The 19,491-nt window shown below is 39.4% G+C and overlaps 1 protein-coding gene across 1 annotated transcript in view; it reads right to left on the reverse strand.

Moving 5' to 3' along the window:
- The window catches only part of TFEC (transcription factor EC), a 64,327-nt gene that overhangs the window by 13,364 nt on the left and 31,472 nt on the right, over positions 1-19,491 (reverse strand). The window contains exons 2-4 of the mRNA XM_066589885.1: positions 18,446-18,688; positions 16,036-16,131; positions 4,091-4,211 (exon numbers count right to left, since the gene is read on the reverse strand). Coding sequence (XP_066445982.1) covers positions 4,091-4,211; positions 16,036-16,131; positions 18,446-18,688 — 460 coding nt within the window. The remainder of the gene's footprint in view (positions 1-4,090; positions 4,212-16,035; positions 16,132-18,445; positions 18,689-19,491) is intronic.

The raw sequence follows: 19,491 nt of genomic DNA on the forward strand, positions 1-19,491 counted from the left end.
TTATGGAAATGCATGATGTTCATATTGATCACAAAGTCACCATTGTTTACAAGCTTCTAAACTAACAGGGCAGAATAAACATGCTTGGAGATCTTTGCTCTGACTTCACTAAAATAGCAAGCCTTGTAAAACACACGCCGATGTGATTGTAAGATCATTATCATTGTTGTTCCATAGAAAGAATTGTTCTGGCCCGAAAAAACTTTGTGGGCGAATGTTTTTTTTAGCTATACATTTTATTTCCCTGAAATCTATCTTCTATGTTCAATTTTGAAATGTAATTATTCACAAGGCTTAGTTCTTAAAGAAATACTGTAAATATAATTTAGATTTCGCCAGTTATCAGTACAGGGTTCTATACATTGAGACTAGAGATGAGCGAGTATACTCGCTAAGGCTAACTACTCGAGTGAGTAGTGCCTCAGCCGAGTATCCTCCCACTCGTTTCTAAAGATTTGGGGGTCGGTGGGGGGCGGGGAGCGGCGGGGGAGAGCGGGGAGGGACAGAGGAGAGATCTCTCTCTCCCTCTCTCCCCCCCCCCCGCTCCCCCCTGCTCACCGCCGCAACTCACCTGTCACCGGCGCCGGCAGCCGAATCTTTAGAGACGAGCGGGAGGATACTCGGCTAAGGCACTACTCGCTTGAGTAGTTAGCCTTAGCGAGTATACTCGCTCATCTTTAATTGAGACATAATATCTTTCCCAAACATCCTATTTTTTCTCACCCATACTACTAGCGGGCAAGAATGTCACCAATGAAAAAAAATTTGAATCAATGGTTTCATTTCATCTCATTTTGCTAATCACGGCCGAATAATGGGACAAAATCTCACCCATGTGAAGAACCCCTAAAAAGAAGTTTGTAATATTGACCAATATTGTTTCCACATGCTGGGCTCTTCAAACAGCTCCCGCTTGCCCTTTTACACGCAAATGAAACTGATAAAGTGGTAATGGACATCAGTGTCCATTAACACTTTATGCAACATGATCACTTAAGCCTTCAATCTTTCAATCATTTGAAAGATTATCTTTTCATGTAAATGGGCCTTAAGCCCTAGATAGATAATACTTCCGCAGGAGATGCTTTTCAATGCATGATAGACTTCATGCACATGACCATATTACCCATCCATAAGAAAGTAAATTGCAGTATGCATAATGGCATCCCATTTTATGGAAATATTCTCCTCTAGAAGTATTTCTCCCATGAGAGGACATACTGTTGCACAGAATCAGCATAGGTTGTAGCAGCAAAAACACACGAGCGTATGCACAACTATGCTACAGAGCTTAGTTGTGCATGTACTTTATTTTTTTCTATTGGGCCATTCAAACTCGGCACCATAGCACACGAGTTTGAAAACAACAACAGGAAGATAGGTCCTGCCCTATCTTTCCCGCACATAGTATTAACTACATGCGTGAAAGATAGGGCAAATCCTATCTTTTCTCGCCCGTACTATTAACGGGCAAGAATACCACTAATGAAAATGAAACCATTGAAAACAATGGTTTCATTTCATCCCGTTTTGTGGCCTTGATAACCACGGTCGAATAATGGGACAAAATCGCACCCATGTGAAGAAGCCCTAAAAAGAAGTCAGTAGTACTGACCAACAGTGTTTCCATATTTTACCTTATATGGTCCCTGCATACAGCAGAGTAATGTGCATGAGTCCTAATTAAATATAGGTATAATGCAGCAGAATATGGATAAGAATTATTTTATTAATTTAGAAACCACAGGAGCCATAGTTTGAAATAATTTCTATGGAGACAAATAAATACTAATCATCATAATATACTCTATAACATTATAAAAAAGGATTTTCATTATGTTATTATGATTACATGTTAAGAAAATAACAGATCTTCACCGTGTAGTATGTACAATGGTGCTCAACAATTTTGTGAACCCTTCAGAATTTTCCATATTTCTGCTTATATTTGACTTTAAAGTACATCAGAATCTTACACAAGTCCTATGGGATAAAGAACACCAAATCAAACAAATGAGTCCACAATGATAGACACGGTCATTTATTTATTAAGGAAGATGATCCAATATCACATGTAAATGGCAAAAGTATGTGAACCTTTGCTTTCAGTATCTGGTGTGACCCTCTGTGCAGCAAGAACTGCATCTAAACATTTCTGGTAATTGTTGATTAGTCGACTTGGAGGAATGTTAGCCAATTCCTCCATAAAAAAACAAGCTTTAACTGTTATGTTGCTGGGTTTCCTCCCATGAACGTCTCACTTCAGGTTCTTCCACAACATTTCTATGCGATTAAGGTCAGCACTTTGACTTGGCTATTCCAACATTTTAACTTCATTCTTCTTAATCATTATTTTGTGGAATGCCTTGTGTGCTTTGAGTCATTGTCCTGCTGCATGACTCATGTTCTCTTGAAATTCAGCTCATGGCAGAAGTCCTGACATGTTCCTTTAGAATGTGCTAGGATAATTTAGAAATAATTGTTGCATCAATGATAGCAAGCCATCCTGGCCCAGATGCAGCAGGACACGCCAAACTATGATACTCCCACCACCATTTATCACAGATGGTATGAGGTTTTTATGCTGTAATGCAGTGTCTTATTTTCTCCAAACATAACACTTCTCATTTAAGCTCATTTAAGTAATATTTTGGTTTCATCCATCCACAAAACATGGTTCCAATAGCTTTACCAAACTGCAGATGTACAGCAATTCTTTTTGGAGAATGTGAGAAAAGCCTTTAGTCTCTTAGAAGTCACCTTGGGTTCATTTGAGACCTCATAGACTATTATATAACTAATTCTTGGTGTGACCTTTGTTGGTCAACTACTCCTGGGATGGAAATAGTTTGTAGGGTACAAACTCTTTAAAAATGTTTTTATAACCTTTTTCATATTGATGAGCATCAACAACTTTTCTTCTGAGGTCCTCAGAAATTTCCTTTCTTTGTGCCATGATACACTTCCACAAATGTGCTGTGAAGATCAGACTTTGTAAGATCCCTGTTCTGTGGGCTGCATTCCCACGAACGTATATCGGCTCGATTTTCACGCCGAGCCGATATACGTCCTCCTCATCTGCAGGGGGGGAGGATGGGAGAGCCAGGAGCAGGAACTGAGCTTCCGCCCCCTCTCTGCCTCCTCTCCGCCCCTCGGCACTATTTGCAATGAAAGGAGGCGGGACAGGGGTGGGGCTAAGTTCTGATAATTAGCCACGCCCCTGTCCCGCCTCTCCCCATTCCAAATAGTGCAGAGGGGCGGAGATGAGGCAGAGAGGAGGCGGGAGCTCAGTTCCTGCTCCTGGCTCTTCCATCCTCTCCCCCCCTGCAGATGAGGAGGACGTATATCGGCTCGGCGTGAAAACCGAGCCGATATACGTTCGTGGGAATGCAGCCTTAGCATGAAACAGGTCATCTACTCATACCTGATTGTCATCCCATTGATTGGCAACACCTGACTCTAATTTCACCTTTAAATGATGTGCTTATCCTAAAGGTTCACATACTTTTGCCACTCATAGACATGTAAAATTGGATCATTTTGCTCAATAAATAGATGACTAAGGACTAATGCCCACGGACGGATTTATGCCGCGTTCCCCGTGGCGTAAATCCTTGGTGGAATATCACAGCTATTAGGTTCTATTGAACATAATAGTTCAGTCCTCACATGCGAGATTCTGCCGCAGATTTACGGGGGAAAAAACTGCGGCACATTCTATTTTAACACGTTTTTCTGCAGCGGGAGGTCTCCATTAATATATTATTAATGGAGACCGTGGACAAATGTGGTAAAAAGCACGTTTTTCCGTGATCGCCAGCAGAGATTTTTTTGTTTGTCTCCGCAGGATTCCTGTGGCATAAAGCCGCTGGCGTATCCTGCTCTGTTCATGGGCATGAGCCTCTTTTAACTCAGTTGTTTGATTTGGCTCTTTTTATCTACTGTCAGGATTTGTGTGGAAATGTGATGTAGTTGTAGGTCAAATATAAGCAGAAAAATGGAAAATTCTGAAGGCCTCACAAACTTTCAGGCACCACTTTTATACGGAGAACAAAACAATTTTCATAAACCAATTAATTGAATAGTTTACCTATAACTTCCCTCTTTACACCGACTCCAGCTGTACAAGATGTGTTAGACAGCCCCATGGTGGAACTGGAAATGCTTTGGTCACTGTTATAAACATCCAAAATACTATTGGATAATGAATGCTGAGAAAAAAAAGATACAATTATTGCATTGTGATCTGAAACAATAAATGAAATGTTATAATAAATTGTAAATCTACTAAAACCTAATGATCTAATATTGTGAACGCATTTATCAGATTCGTGTAATTAATAATATGTGGTATAAATTATTCTGAGTGTTCTTGTGTTATGGCACTGTTGGGGTACATATCCCAAACCTTGGGTCCCAGGCATGCTTGCTACACTGAAATGGATCCCTACTTTCATAATGGCAGCTCAAGCATAGTGGGAGGTTAATGTGCTAGAAAGTGTTACTCAAACCAATAAAATATCTTATTGCCTGTTACTAGGTGACATACAGCTTAACCCCTTAATGACGCGGCCCCTTTTTCTATTTCCATTTTCGTTTCTTCCTCCCCCCTTCAAAAAAATCGTAACTCCTTTATTTATCCATCTACGTCACTGTATGAGGGCTTGTTTTTTTGCGGGACAAGTTGTAGTTTTTAATGGTGCTTTTTAAAAATTGTAAGTGGAGTAAAATGAAAAAAAAAAAAATGACATTCCGCGATCTTTCAGTCCGTCTTGTTTCTACGGCGCACTAACGGCAACAAAAGCGACATGATAACTTTATTCTATGGGTCGGTACGATTACTACGATACCAAACTTGTATACATTTTTTTTTTACTGTACTACTCTTTTTTTTTCAAAGACATTTAATTTTTTTCAATTATTTTCTGCAGCCATTTTGTGCGCGCAATAACTTTTTATTTTTCCATCAACGTAGTTGAGCGTGGGCTCATTTTTCACGGTATGTCCTGTAGTTTCTGATAGTACATACAACTTTTTGATCGCTTTTTATTGCGTTTTTTCTGGGAGACAGGGTAACTAAAAAAGTGCATTTCTGCAGTTCTTTATTTGCTTTTTCGGATGACATTCACTATGTGGGGTAAATAATGCACTACTTTGATAGATCGGACTTTTACGAACGCGGTGATACCAAATACATATTATTTTATGATTTAGATTTTTTAATAATAGATATGGCAAAAGGGGGGTGATTAAGACTTTTATTTTTTCCAATTAATGAAACTTTATAGATTTTTTTTTCCTACAACATGCGATGCTTTGATCGCTCCTGCAGTATGATGTAATGCTATAGCATTATGTCATACTGCCATTTGACAGGCAGTCTATCAAGCCACCCCACAGGGATGGCTGGATAGGCAGTCTGCTAAGGCATCCCTGGGGCCTTTCAGAAGGCCCCCGGCTGCCATGACACCTGCATGACTCCCCCAATCTCATAGCAGGGGGGGGCCATACGGGACCCTCGAACGGCCGATAGCAGCTATTGCCCGCGGGTGTCAGACCTCTCTTCATACATACTCCAACGCTCCATGACGTACCCTTACGTCAGGGAGCAGGAAGGGGTTAAAGAGGCATTCTCATGACTTAAAATTCTTTCGCAACCAAGTTGTTGCTGACCAAGACATGTGACTGATAGAGCCAATCACTGGTCACAGTAGTGACCTGTTATAAACAGTGATTGGCTGCAGCAACCAGAAAGAACAAAGTGATTGTGAACTAATTATAATTAGTGGGAAAAGTCGTTTACAGGAATATAAATGAAAGCGTGTAAGCTACATATACATTGGTTTCTAAGGCCATTATCCCTAGATAGAATTTTACAATATGTGCCCTTGATACATTTGTACTCTGCATAACTGAAATTAGCATCAACTAGTTAATAAAATGTGCAGATGCAAAAGTGTTTAAGTTTATAAGAATAAGGGTGGCTTCACACGAACGTGTTTTTGCGCGTCCATAGGTGCGCACCCATGTATGTGCAAAAACACGCAAGAATGCAGGTCTGTGCAGTGTTTTCAATGGAGTCACGGCTGCTACGGGCGGTTCCATTGAAAGCAATGCTCTGCTGGCACCCTTGCATTCTTTTGCAGGGAAGGCTTTACATATAAGCCCTTCAATGAAAAAGAAACATTTTAGTGTAAAAAAAAACAAAAAAAACCTTATCTCTGATGGCACGTCAGCCAATCACAAACAGCTCTTTCAGCAGGCGGGGATTTTAAATCCCCACCTGCTGAAATATCAGCACTAGAGAGCCGGGGACAGCCAGGAGAAGACACGGCTGAGCTCGGCAGCCGAAGGGAGGTAAGAATGTTTTTTTTTTGTTTTTACAGTACTTTCACTTGATTTTCAGGGAAGGGCTTATATTTAAAGCCCTTACCTGAAATCAATTAGCAGCAGAATCCTCTACCACAGCTGACATGAGTGACAGCTGCGGTAGAGAATTGAAGAATTCCTTTGCTACACCTGCCACAGATGTGGCAGATGTACCAGTAGGGAATTCTCTTAACTAGCGGGCATGAAGGAAACAGATGTGTTCTTTATCCATGCGGGGGTCACGGCAGCGGCGGAGAAGTAAGTTTTTTTTTACACTAAATTGTCTATTTTTCAGGGAAGGGCTTATATGTAAAAAGAATGCAGGGGCCGGCAGAGCATTGTTTTCAATGGAGCTGCCGGCAGCAGCCGCGGCTCCATTGTAAACAATGCGTGCATTCCCAATGGTGCACGCATGTCCTATCTTTGTAGGCACACACTAAAGGGAATGCAATGTTGCAAATACAAGCATGTTTTTGTGCGTGCGTGCACTCACAAAAACACGCTCGTGTCAAGCCACCCTAATTCCAACAGATGTAGAAACTGGGTTAAATAAATTAAAACTCTCCTTTAAAACAAACTATTTAAATTCTGCTTTTGTCCTTCCATTCCTTGCTTACTGTCCTCTCTGTCAGGCCTGTGTGTTCATCAGGCCTCAGAGACATAGCATCCATAGACATGTAATGTAACACAACCATGCTATCCTATCACTATGCTACGAAATATAGTGCAAATGTTTTTTTTTATCTTCTCACAGTCTTTTGTCAGTTTAGTTTTTACATAACCCCTAAATGGAAAAATATTCTATATTCACTTACAGTGTAATTTGCATTTGTTTCTTCATGATGTCTCAAAATTGATGAAATTGCCTTAATTTTTTACATCATGTCTCCTAATCACCAAACAAGAAGGGAGTCTTATTGTTTTATTAAACTTTATTGCTTTTTGAAACTCTTTTTTTCTGCATAGGCTCAATTCTAAAGCCTTCACCAATGCCTAGAAAAAAAAGAGTTCATGGGCACTCGGTAAAGCACTGAAACTCCTTTGCTTTTTCTCCAACATAGCAACATACCTAGTACAGTATCAGTGCAACCCAGGGATGATAATTTGGTTATCGGACTGTTACTGCTGCATTGATATGTCACAATGCCTCGGCAGCACCACCTATAAGAACGTAGCTTTCTTATAAGTCAATGTCTGAGACACAGAAGCTGGTGACAAGTGGTGCCAGCTGCTGTGTCCCATTCATTCTAGACATTGGTGGAAGTCACAGGAGTCAGATCCCCATAGTCATTCACTGATGGAATATCTGAGCAATGTCACCTTATTTGTGGGAATAAGTTGTTAAAATGTTATTTCTCATCTTCACGGAAAACATGTTCTTAGTAAATCCCTGTTGCTGAGATTTTCTATGTCTTTTCCTACTGTATTAGGCTCTGCTCACACTAGCATAATGACGTCTATTTATAACAAAGCCAGAAATGTTACTGCATGATGGATCTGTCTTTGAATGGATCTCAATGAATCCTGGTGGATCCTGTTGACCTATAATAGGGTCAGCTAGGTTTTTACATTCCTATATTTTTGATTGAAAGAACAGCAATGCCGACTGTGCTTTTCTTGCCAGAAAAAATGACCATAACCCCTGACAGGAAGAGAACCACAGTATTTATATTAACCGTTTCCAATCCACTGTCTGACATCTTCTAACATTCTGATTGAACCCTGTACAGCTCCGATGTCAGAAGGCGTCTGGCAGGGTATTCTTACTGTATATTACTGGCCGCTCTGTTGTCGGGGCCTCTCCCGCATGTCACATACTGCAGTACTGGCTCTAGCCAGCAGATAGCGCCATTTTAAAATGGTAGTAAGAAAAAGCCCCCTAGGAAACTCTGAATCCAAAATCGGATTGCAAAGGGTTAATGCTTTATAGCTCAGTACGTGAAGTATAGTAGCAAAGTTATTTTGTCACAGAGTCTCACAGTCTTTATAGTTTTTCCTTTCTTACAAAAAAACATTAGTGTTTTAATGGAATATCTCTAGGGACATTTCCGCATGAAGAGTTATAGCAATAGGCAAAGAATGGTCTTATAAAATGTTTAGTACGATATTCATTCTCAGCTATTATGTTTTCATGTTTATAGAGAGCATACTATTCATTTCATATATTCATACTATTCATATCCTTTCTTCTTAGCTTTTGGCCAAATGCACATGTCAGGGTCAGACCCCGCATGCGGAATCCCACAGCGGAACCCAACCCGGTGCTCGCCTAGTGACCCCTGTGGATGTGCCAGCCGACACACGTGCAGAACAGATGACGCTGTGCTGTCGCTAGGCAATGACGCAGATCCTGTCACCTGTCCACAGTGACAGCTGCTGGCAGGCCGCGGATCGGATGGCTTCCATTCACTTCAATGGAAGCCGTCCGTGCGGAATTCGGCTCAAAATAGAGCATGCTGCAATTTTCCGCCCGTGAGTGATAAAGCACTATTGATTTCTGTTCATAATGAAAATAAAGGTTTGGTACGGTGTTAGCCAGTAGAGCAAAATGTGATTGTTCAAAGCAAGAGAAACCAGGTAATCTTGTAGATATGATACCTTTTAATGGCTAACAAAATACATGATGTAATAGCGAGCTTGCGAACCTCTCGGGCTCTTCATCAGGCTAAAATGGAATAGATCTATTCCATTTTTAGCCTGATGAAGAGTCCGAGAGGTTCGCAAGCTCGCTATTATATCATGTATTTTTGTTGGCCATTAAAAGGTATCATATCCACAAGATTACCTGGTTTCTCTTGCTAGGAACAATCACTTTCTGCTCATAGGCATGGAAATTCATTGCATGCTATGGCCGGTATTTGCTGCGAAATCTGGAGGCAGACGCCCGCTCTGGATTCCACAATGCAAATCAGCCCGTGTGCATTGGACCTTTAATGCATTTTATTCTGTCAGCGCCTCCTTTTTGTATGTTAATTTAGGATTAAAGTATTATTTCTAGCAATTTGCGATCAATAGAAATTAACCGAAATCTTATTTTGCAATCTCACAGGCAGAAACTCCATATTTATTAACTCTTACTGCTGTCATCATGAACATTAGGAGTTGCCTCTATATGTTGCTAATTACATTTTCTGCACTATATATAAATCCTTAATTACATGTGAAAATATGTTCTTACCTTAGCTCTTAAATCTGTATTATGTATGGTGTCTTGAATCGTACGGCTGAGAAAAGATGCTAGAATAAGGGTTTGCTTTTGTGCAGCAAAGTGAACTTTGCTTCCTCTTGTAACTTTGTTTTCCTATTTTTTTCCATTTTTACTTTGCTAGGCAAATTGTCATGTTAATGTTTGTCCAGTGCAGCATGCAGATGTCCTTGTAGAAACTGTCTGCATTCTGTCATGCTAAACATGCTAATCCTATTTACTTTCAAAGCCCTGATGCACACTTAAAGGCACATTAAAGCTTCTGTCTTGCAAATGGTTTCTACCACCATTTTATATTATTAGTACATATGTTTTATCTTTGTTGTTAAAATGGTAAGAACAAGAAAGGTTGAGCTCTTTTAGAGCCAGTAGGGGGCAGCAGAAAGCAGGATCATAATAATCTATAACTTTAGAAAATAAATTTTACACGTCACAAAAAAGTGAACGTACACTAAATCAAAGCAATCAATCATTTTGTACTTGGCAGATCTGTTAACTAGTCATATGATCTATGCCTGTTGTTAAATGTAAACAATGCTGGTAAAAGCAATACTAATTACTACTTTATTATTTATTGTGGAAGTGTCTAAAGAATGTGCAGCTTCACAGTCTCATTGCTTATACACTTAGAATTTGCATGTGTCAAAGGCTCAAACTATGAGACATCTAGGCTTTATCACTGTTTACTAAGATTAGAATGTTTGAGATGTCCTTTCAGTTGTCTATTAACCAACTCTGAGTCACATAATCATGTAATTACAATATAAAAGAACTATGTGTCATGTTGTGCTCCTGGGACCTGTAGTTCCATGGGTTTCCCGGAGCATACTACTGCAGGTGTAATTGATTTGGTTGACTGATAGTGTGGAGTTCTCCAGCCAGCCAATCACCATGCATCTGTATACATAAATACCAACCTCTCTTGCTAGAGCTGCTGGTCATTATCCAGTCCTTATCCTTCCCTCTCAGAACTCGGGTGTTTAGAGTCATGAATGTTGGAAGGCTAGTTTTAGTAATTCACCCACACACTCCCTGAAGATGGTCTGGACACCTGATTCCCCTCTTTGCATGTTCTGTGGGCCCCTGCTTCTTTACCCTTCTGTCAGGTTCCAAACATCAGATGTCCCTTATGCTGACAGATGGGTTATTTCTGACAACTTGTTCCTTCTTCATTAGATGGGTGATGTCTGATGCTCTACCCCTTACGTGTGTGAGTGTGGATGTTTAAACTATGTCTGTTTCTGTGTATATATATATATATATATATGTGCATGAGGTTCTGCAGGGGATTCCCCTGTGTCTGTAGGTGTGCAGATGTCTGGTGTGTATTATGTTGTAGGTTAGAATTCCCTGTTTCTGTAGGTGTGCAGACACCTGGTGTATTATGTCCTATGTTGGTGTTCGCCTGCATCTGTAGGTGTGCAGATGCCTGTTCTATGTTATGTCCTCATCTAGTGTTCCTGCCTATTCCTATCTAGGTTGAGACAGGTGGTCCCTAGGTTCAAGTATAGATCAAAGCAGACGTTGTAATATTCAACAGCACAACCATTAATCCAAAATGAATGGGGAAGCGAAAGAGGTGCATGCTCATCATCCGGTCTCCGACTCTAAGGGATCCATCAATACTCATCAAAGCAAATGTTGTATAAGCAGCACTCAGGAATCTTTTAGTATATAATCACATCCTCAGATGGATCTTTATTCGGTCCAGTAAAAACAACGTTTCGGCCATAATGAAGCTTGACAAAGACCATACATTATGGTCGAAATGTTGTTTTTAGTGGACCGAATAAAGATGCATCGGAGGATGTGATTATATACTAAGAAGATTCCTGTGTGTGCTGCTTATACAACGTATGCTTTAATGAGTATTGGTGAATTCCTTGGAGTTGGAGCCCGGATGATGAGAGTGCATCCATTTAGCTTCCCCATTCATTTTGGATTAATGGTTGTGCTGCTGAATATTACAACTGCTTGAATAGGTTCCAGTATAGGGCTTTCCTTACTGGGACGATTGCCCCACTTGTAGGCAGGGTTCCCTTTCCTTGATTTAGTTTGCTTGTTAGTGTTGGGGACTCACAAGACAATAAGGACCCTTGATGTGGGCTTGTGAACTTAAGTACTTTGTCCAAAATACTAACTAATAGCTTAATAATATTTATATTCCAATGTGCCTTGTTGTTTCAGTATATTGCTAAGTATTTCGCCACTTGGTGTTGGTGTAAGTCTTATGTCCCTGTTTGCCCTTTGTTTCTTGCATATTCAGTTTATATTTGGTGTGAATGATGTCTGATCGTGTGTATATCCCTTTTTACTTCCCTTCAGCCTTAAATATGTTATGTTCATGCAGGTAAGGTGAATAAGACCTGCACGAATGGAACACTATGCATACATACAGGTCTGTGTCTGCATACTATGGATGAGCTGGATGGAAGCAAACAACATGGTTCATATTCATATTCACCAAGACCTGTATACTGCTTTAAATAACTGTATTAGGGCAACTGAAGTTAAAAACAAAATAGCTTTCCAGGGTGTAAGACTGAATGGAGAATAAGCAGAGAAGTGTAAGAATGTTGGTACCTGAATGTAGAGATGGCTAGCAATGTAAATTGTCCTTGTAGCAGCGACCTTCCCCTCGGACAGACTAAGCCTTTTACCATATTCAAAAGTCGTAGGAGAGAGAAAAAGGGGATTGTGGAGTGTTAAGACAATTGACAAAAGGAACCAAGCTAGAACAACAACGTGTTTCGGCACTGATACAGCGTTGAAAGACATTGCTGCTCTACTTTGGTTCCTCCAGTCAATTGTCCTAGCGCACCACAATCCCCTTTTTCTCTTTTCCTTGATTGTATTAGGGCAAAGTTGACTACGTTTAAAATCCTCACTAGAAACCCATCAAATATGGGTTTTATTGTCCCTGAAATTATTTATTACATAATTCTCATTCATAAATATCATTCACACTTGCATAATACCAGCTACTGTGTCCCTATTAATAATATAATAAATTCATCCATAGCAAATTACAGTACATATCAATGGGACTTTCAAAACCCCATACACATGTTCTGTAATGGAAAAAATCAACATAGAAAAACAAGCATGCTGTGAATTCTCAAATCCACAGCATGACAATTATGCTGCAAATGCTCATAATAGATTTCCCAATTTCAATATATAGTATTGTCGTCAAATCTGGGGTTCATCATCAGAATAATCTATCTACATGTAGATTTTGCTTAGAATTGTCATTGACTTGCAGCCAGACAAGCGATGGAAAAATTCTGCCATGTGTAGACCCAGCCTAGCAGTGCCAACAATAGTGGCATCATTAACACTCATCCTTATAGTGCCCTATTTATAGTGCTATCATAGTGTCCCACTTATACAGTACAGTATACAGTAATAGTAATACTAGTATAGTGTCCCCATTAATAGTGTGAGCATAGTGTCCCCTATTAAAAGTGAATGCAAAGTGTTAGCCATTAGACGGATTGTGAGAAGTTATGCAGGATAGGGGATAACTTTCTGATCGGTGGAAATTCCCACTCAATCTGAGATTGGGGGCTCTGAATGTCTCTGTATGAATGGGGTGGCAGTGGTGTACATGCACTGCTGCTCTATTGAGTTCAATGGTAGTATTAGAGATTGCCAAGTTCAAAAACACAGCAATCTGCAGTGCTTCCATTAAAATTTGAACTGAACAGCAGTGTGCATACATGACTCCTGCTCTACTCATAAGGGCACTTCCGGGACCCCTTTCTCAAAATTGGTGGGTATTCCAGCAGTTGGACTCCCACCATCAGACAATTGGATAGATTATAACTAGATATTTTGGCAAAACTCCTTAATAGAGATGAGCGAGCATCAAAATGCTCAGGTCCTCGTTATTCGAGTCAAGCTTTTCATAAAATTCGAGAGCTCTATTCGAGTAACGAACCCCATTGACTTCAATGGGAGACTCAAGCATTTTTGTATGGGACCCGTTGGTTGCCAAGCTTTTTTTTTTTTTCCTGTGTTCATGTTCTCTCTCTCTCTCTCCCCTCTGCCAAACCAGCCACAAGCTACCATTGACGTGCGCAGTGTCGCAGCGGAGAGGGGTCCAATCTGACACGTCAGAGGTGGGGACGGGCTAAAACTAGGGTGGGGTCGAACACGGTGTGATGCTCGCTCGAGTAGCGAGCACCATCGAGTATGCTAATACTCGAACGAGCATCAAGCTCGGCAGAGTACGTTCGCTCAACTCTACTCCTTAAATATTGCCAATAGAGCACCCCATTAACATTGTCAACAAAATGTCTTCCTCCCCTAACATTAGCAGTCTCCTCCTTTCCCAATAATGGTCTTGTGATGAGTGCTAGAGTAATAGTTCAGTCGGAGTGGTCAGTAACTGACAGTTCCAACCAAACACATTCTAGGTTATACAGGTCTTGTTTCACTGTTCAAATTCTCTTGACAAACATCCATTACTGCTTTACCTAGGTTGCAAATTATAGTATTGTCATATATTTCTCCTTTTTTTCTTACATTGTCCGGACAAGAGTCCAGACAATGAATTTAATAAGAGAATACCATATGTGCACCATTTCCATTTTTTGGTTTGTTTGCTAAAACGTTATGTGAAGAGGATCTCCTCTGCCCTATTCCCTATGGATAAATGTAAAAGACATTGGCTGTACAATGAATACTCCTACGCCATCTTGTAGGACATGTTTTAAATATTATTGTTTCACATCTAGTGTAAAGCTATTTGTATTATAAAGTTTAGATTATTCATGTAGAAATTTTATTAAATGTGAAGCTTCCTGGTGGCATTAATACCTGAAGAAGACTTTGATAAAGTTATAACAATTGATTTGCCGAAATATATTAAAATGAAATGCCAATGTAGACAAAAAGTACATAATATCTTTTTTTTTACAGTGTGAAAATGTCTCCTCGCACCTGAGTGCACTGATATTTGGTTTTACTTTTTGTATCAGAATTTACATTAAAGAAATAAAAGTTACAGATTAGGTCCAGCATATTAAATGCTGCTATGCCTGCTACATGGTAACTGAAACAATGTACTCAGCAGTGTTAAAAAAGCACTCAAATATCTTTGGTGACCTGCCTGCCCAAGTCCCTTGGACTTATTCATAAAGCCTGTTAAAAGTTACCATACAATATATGACCAAGATGAGAATCCTAAAAGAAATTATAACAAGCACTACTGGATGCAGGACTTTACCCTGGAGGACATAGAAGTTATAAGGGAAATTTGCCATAAATGCTTCAAGGGGTTTGACCAGGACTAAAACAAGGGGCTGCTGTGTTTTTCCAGAAACAGCACAACATCTGTCCATGGACTGCATCTGGCATTGGATCTCATCCACATTCAAGTGAATGGAGCTGAACCGCAACACCACATACAGCTCATGAACAGATATGGTGTTGTTTCTGAAAAAACATTAAAGTTTTTCTCTAGTCTTGGACAAACTCCCTTAAAACAGTGAGAATTGTAACCAATGCTCTAAGAACAAAATAAACATACAATCCATACCCCCCTTCAGGACTGGAAGAACCTTTTATTTTTGCCTTTCCACATTCTGACTGACAAAACATTTATGTTTGTTCTAACATGGATGCATTAGTATAGCACAAGAAGACTTAATTTAGTGCGAATGCACATGGCCAGGTCAGATTCCACATGCGGGATCTCGCAGTGGACTCTGACCTGGTGCTCAGCCAGTGACCCCTGCGGACCTGTTCGCAGTGTTCCTTATCTGTAATGTGGATGTGCTGTCCGGCACACTAGTGCACATGCGCAGAACAGATGTGACAGCGCCGTCGCTGGGCCTGTCCGCGGTGACAGCTGCAGATGAGCTGTGGATCGGATGGCTTCCATTGACTTCAATGAAAGCTGTTTGAGCAGAATCCATGCCGAAATAGAACATGCTGTGATTTTCTATCTGCGACTGGAAAATCGCAATTGATTCCTGATCATGGACATGGAAAAGCAATTTTCTATAGCATGTCTATGGTCAGTATTTGCCGCAGAATTCAGAGGTGGATGCCCGCTTCGGATTCCGCAATGCAAATATGCCAGTGTGCATCGGGCCTTAAACAGCATATCTCAGTATTGATATATAAGGCAAAAGATGGTCATCAGATCAGCGCACAGGAATCCTTAAACCTCTTTACTGCATCACGGATGCATCTTTATTTACTCCGGAGTAGGAATACATGATGTTTCAGCCAATTCAGCGGTCTTTATCAAGCTTGATATAGACCGCTGAATTGGTCGAAACGTCACCCCTGTGTGCTGCTCTGATGACCGTCTTTTGCTTTGATATTGTAGATTTGCAAGTCTGAAATCCTACAGGTGAGCGTGTACCTAGCTTCCCCAAAAGAAACCGGGTATATGGTTGTGCTGCTGACATTCTTTTGATTTGTTGGTATTGATATGTAACTCTTACATTATTTGGCATTAGCCCTGTAGATTCTGCGCAGTTCAGGCCATCATCATTGAAACTTGATTCCAGACTAATGATGTCGTCAATAACGTCTTCCATCTGTTGAAAAGTAAATATAATATATGTAAATGACTTTTGGGGTATGAATTTTTTTTGCATATTTGACATAATCATCATATCTCTTTCACTAGTAATCAGCCATGACTAGAGGAAGGGCGTTATTTCATAATGGAAGCCATCTACAGTATATGACTATGACACTCATAGCCAGAAGTCATCAAGACATTACTGGCAGAGTCTTAGACACCTTAGATTATTTATGCAATAAATAATAAGGATGCTGGAATTTGCTTAGTCGACTAATGTCACGGTATTCTGTCACAGTATTCTTAAACTGCAGAGTCTTTTTTTATATAATATTACAAATGAACTATTTTTGAACGGCAACCGTGAAAATGTCAAAGAAGTTTCAAGAAAAATGATAAAATTAGATGAAGTTTATTTTAATTTGGTGAATTATCAGCTGAATAAAACTTTTTTGTCATGGTTTTTGCTGCTCTAGAACATGTCAAGTAGAGGGAAAACACAGGTCTCTCCTAATTACTGCGAGCCCTGTGTCACCATGCATACAAGTGCATTACAAGCGCTGCGGAATAAGTTGGCGCTATACAAATAAAGATTATTATTATTATTATTATATTACAGCTCTGTACTACCTCCAAGTTTTGCATGAATTTAACAAAAAAATGACATGCTCCTTTGGACACCATATTACAGAGGTATTCTCCCATAGAAGCATGACATACAGAGCACCATATGTTGGTACATAGAGTGTCTGTGGCTCTGTAATTTGGGGCCTTGGGCACTACTGTATGTGCTTCACTACAGTCTCCAACAAACAGCTATGCCATATCCATGAGCCCTTGTATCTCCTGACCCTGATAACAGTACTTGGAATCCAATGGGCATCCCACCTAGCTCATCTACTGAGTCACTGTGATTGAGGAAGAGCTAGAGTGGTTTGCTTAATTAACATAAAATTCTATGCTTTTATGGACATTCTTGAAAGATAGTGATATCTATACACAGCAAAACAAAAGGACTTCCACAATCACTAATATATTTAATCTGTTGCTTCTATGATGTTAAAGAGGGGGGTAAATAGATGATGGGCCCCTCATATTCTCGGGCTTCAGTAGGCTTGCTGAAGTAGCTGTGCTATTGATACTCAGAGAAAATTAAGCATCATTTGTTTCAAAGTTTTGGTATAGTTAGGCCTGTGTCATACGAGCAAATGCCTATTTGTTTGTGCTTTTGTGCAACAGGCGTATTTGCGTGCGTAACAGCATTTTTTACTGTACTTTTTATGCACGCAGCTCGTGTGCAATTGTGCGCACAAAACAACACGCCCCGATGCTCTCAGCCATTGAAATGGCCAATTCGTTTAATGGCTTCAATGCGTAGGAAAATAAAACATGTTGCGTTTTTTTTTTTGGTGCAACACAATTGCACATGCAAAATGCTCGCTTGTGAATAAACACATTGAAATCAATGGGTTCTATTTCTTGCGTATTACATGCACAAATGCGCGTGCAAATATGCTTACGTGACATAGACCTTAATTTTAGACTTCTTCTATCCAAATGTATTTTTCTCATTGGTGAGGTGTGCAAAATGTTAAAACATTTATAGTTTCTGTACTCTATAAACTGTAATTTGGAACTAGAGCTAGTCGTGTGACTTTTTTAATGGTATCTATTAAAAGTTAATTTTCAAATAAATGTACCTTTTCAGTGTTAAGGATAATAAAACTCATGTCCTTTTATAGTAAGTAATAACTAAGGTGGCTACATTCACAATTAGAAATGAGGGGAACTTAAACAATTCTATTCACTAGTAATTCACTGCGAATCTCCAACTTTATCATCACTATTCATAACTAAAGTAATGGCTGTAATCTGTACTTTGAAGAGCATTCTTGCTATTGCTCAGCAGCTACTGGAAGATCACTTGATGACAGAAACAATGTAGATATTTAGATTAGGCATAGGCCATATGTATACTGTCTATGAATGGTTCCAATCACTCTGCCACAAAATACCTGTAATCCTTATACTGGAGCATGGTTATGAAAACTAAACTTACTATACAATGTGTGACAATGAACACTACGATAGACTATTTCATTGTTACTTAATAGTTTGGACCAGATGACTCTGGAGGTCCCTTCCAGCTCTACAATTCTATGATTATGCAAGTTTTAGTTGTAACTTAGTGAAAATGTAAATCCGTTTCCCCGTTTCCCAAATCTTACATTTTACATTGAAAACTATAATCTGCTTTAAGCAACCATAATTGAAAACATCATGAATTAGATTTAGTAAGTAGAGTGCTGAGAAAGTATCCTTGTTACCTCATGTTCATGGTTGTTCCCCAAAGTTAGCATTTTAGACACAGTGCCATTTGATGTACAGCTTTCTGCCACAGGTGACATGTGTCCATTCCGCAGTGGTGGAGTTATTCCTGCAGGTTGGGCATGTGAATAGGAAAGCGCCTGTGTTGAAAATTTAGTTCCAATTGTTAAGTATTGTTTTACTTGCTGTCTTTGTGATTGTTGCAAGTGATACTTTGTTGGATTTTCCAAGTGTGTTTGAACCTATAATACAAAAAAATAATAAAGTATCTTTAATGACAAGAGTAGAGTTGAGTACAGTGTAAGCAACAGGTGCAGCGGCACAGGGATTTTCTTATATGAAAACATGGGGCATTTAATGGACATATGACAATGTCTGCAATGTGTAAACATGTTAAGTAATATTTAGCAGTAAACAAAAACAAAACATTCTTAGTACATAAAAGTTTTAAGACTTAGTTGAAGATATACACTTACTTTAAAACATTGTGGGATTTATGAAAATGAAGGTACCAGAACCTTATTATAAAATGTGCCAAAATATTAGCGAGTATCGAGTGCTGTGAATGTATTCTGTGTTTTTTTGGCTTAAAGATGCATTAAATGTGTCAAATTTATTAAACAGATGTAGAAGTTTTGTTGCATCTATTTTGATATGCATGCACGCCAGCACATGCCATGCGACTTGCATCAAATACATTATGCATGCCTTGCAAATAAATTTGCTGCATCTTGTTCTATAATTGCTGGGAAATTTGCATCTGATGACACTATTGATAAATATCAATGTAACGTATTTGATATTTTCATAATAATTGTCATACATAACAATTCACACTTAATGGTATACATAGAATACACATATGCAAAATCTTAAAAAGGTCAATTATTGATTATTTTAAATGCCATAAATATAATCAAATGTTTAATAAAGTCATTTCTGTATTCCTTTTTCTGTTATATCTCCAATATATTGTGATTTGTATGAGAAATCGGGGTCATACAATAAGAGTCCAGCATGATACATTGAGTCCAACATCAATTGA

Source organism: Eleutherodactylus coqui, chromosome 2, assembly GCF_035609145.1.
Source record: "Eleutherodactylus coqui strain aEleCoq1 chromosome 2, aEleCoq1.hap1, whole genome shotgun sequence".
Lineage (NCBI taxonomy): Eukaryota > Metazoa > Chordata > Amphibia > Anura > Eleutherodactylidae > Eleutherodactylus > Eleutherodactylus coqui.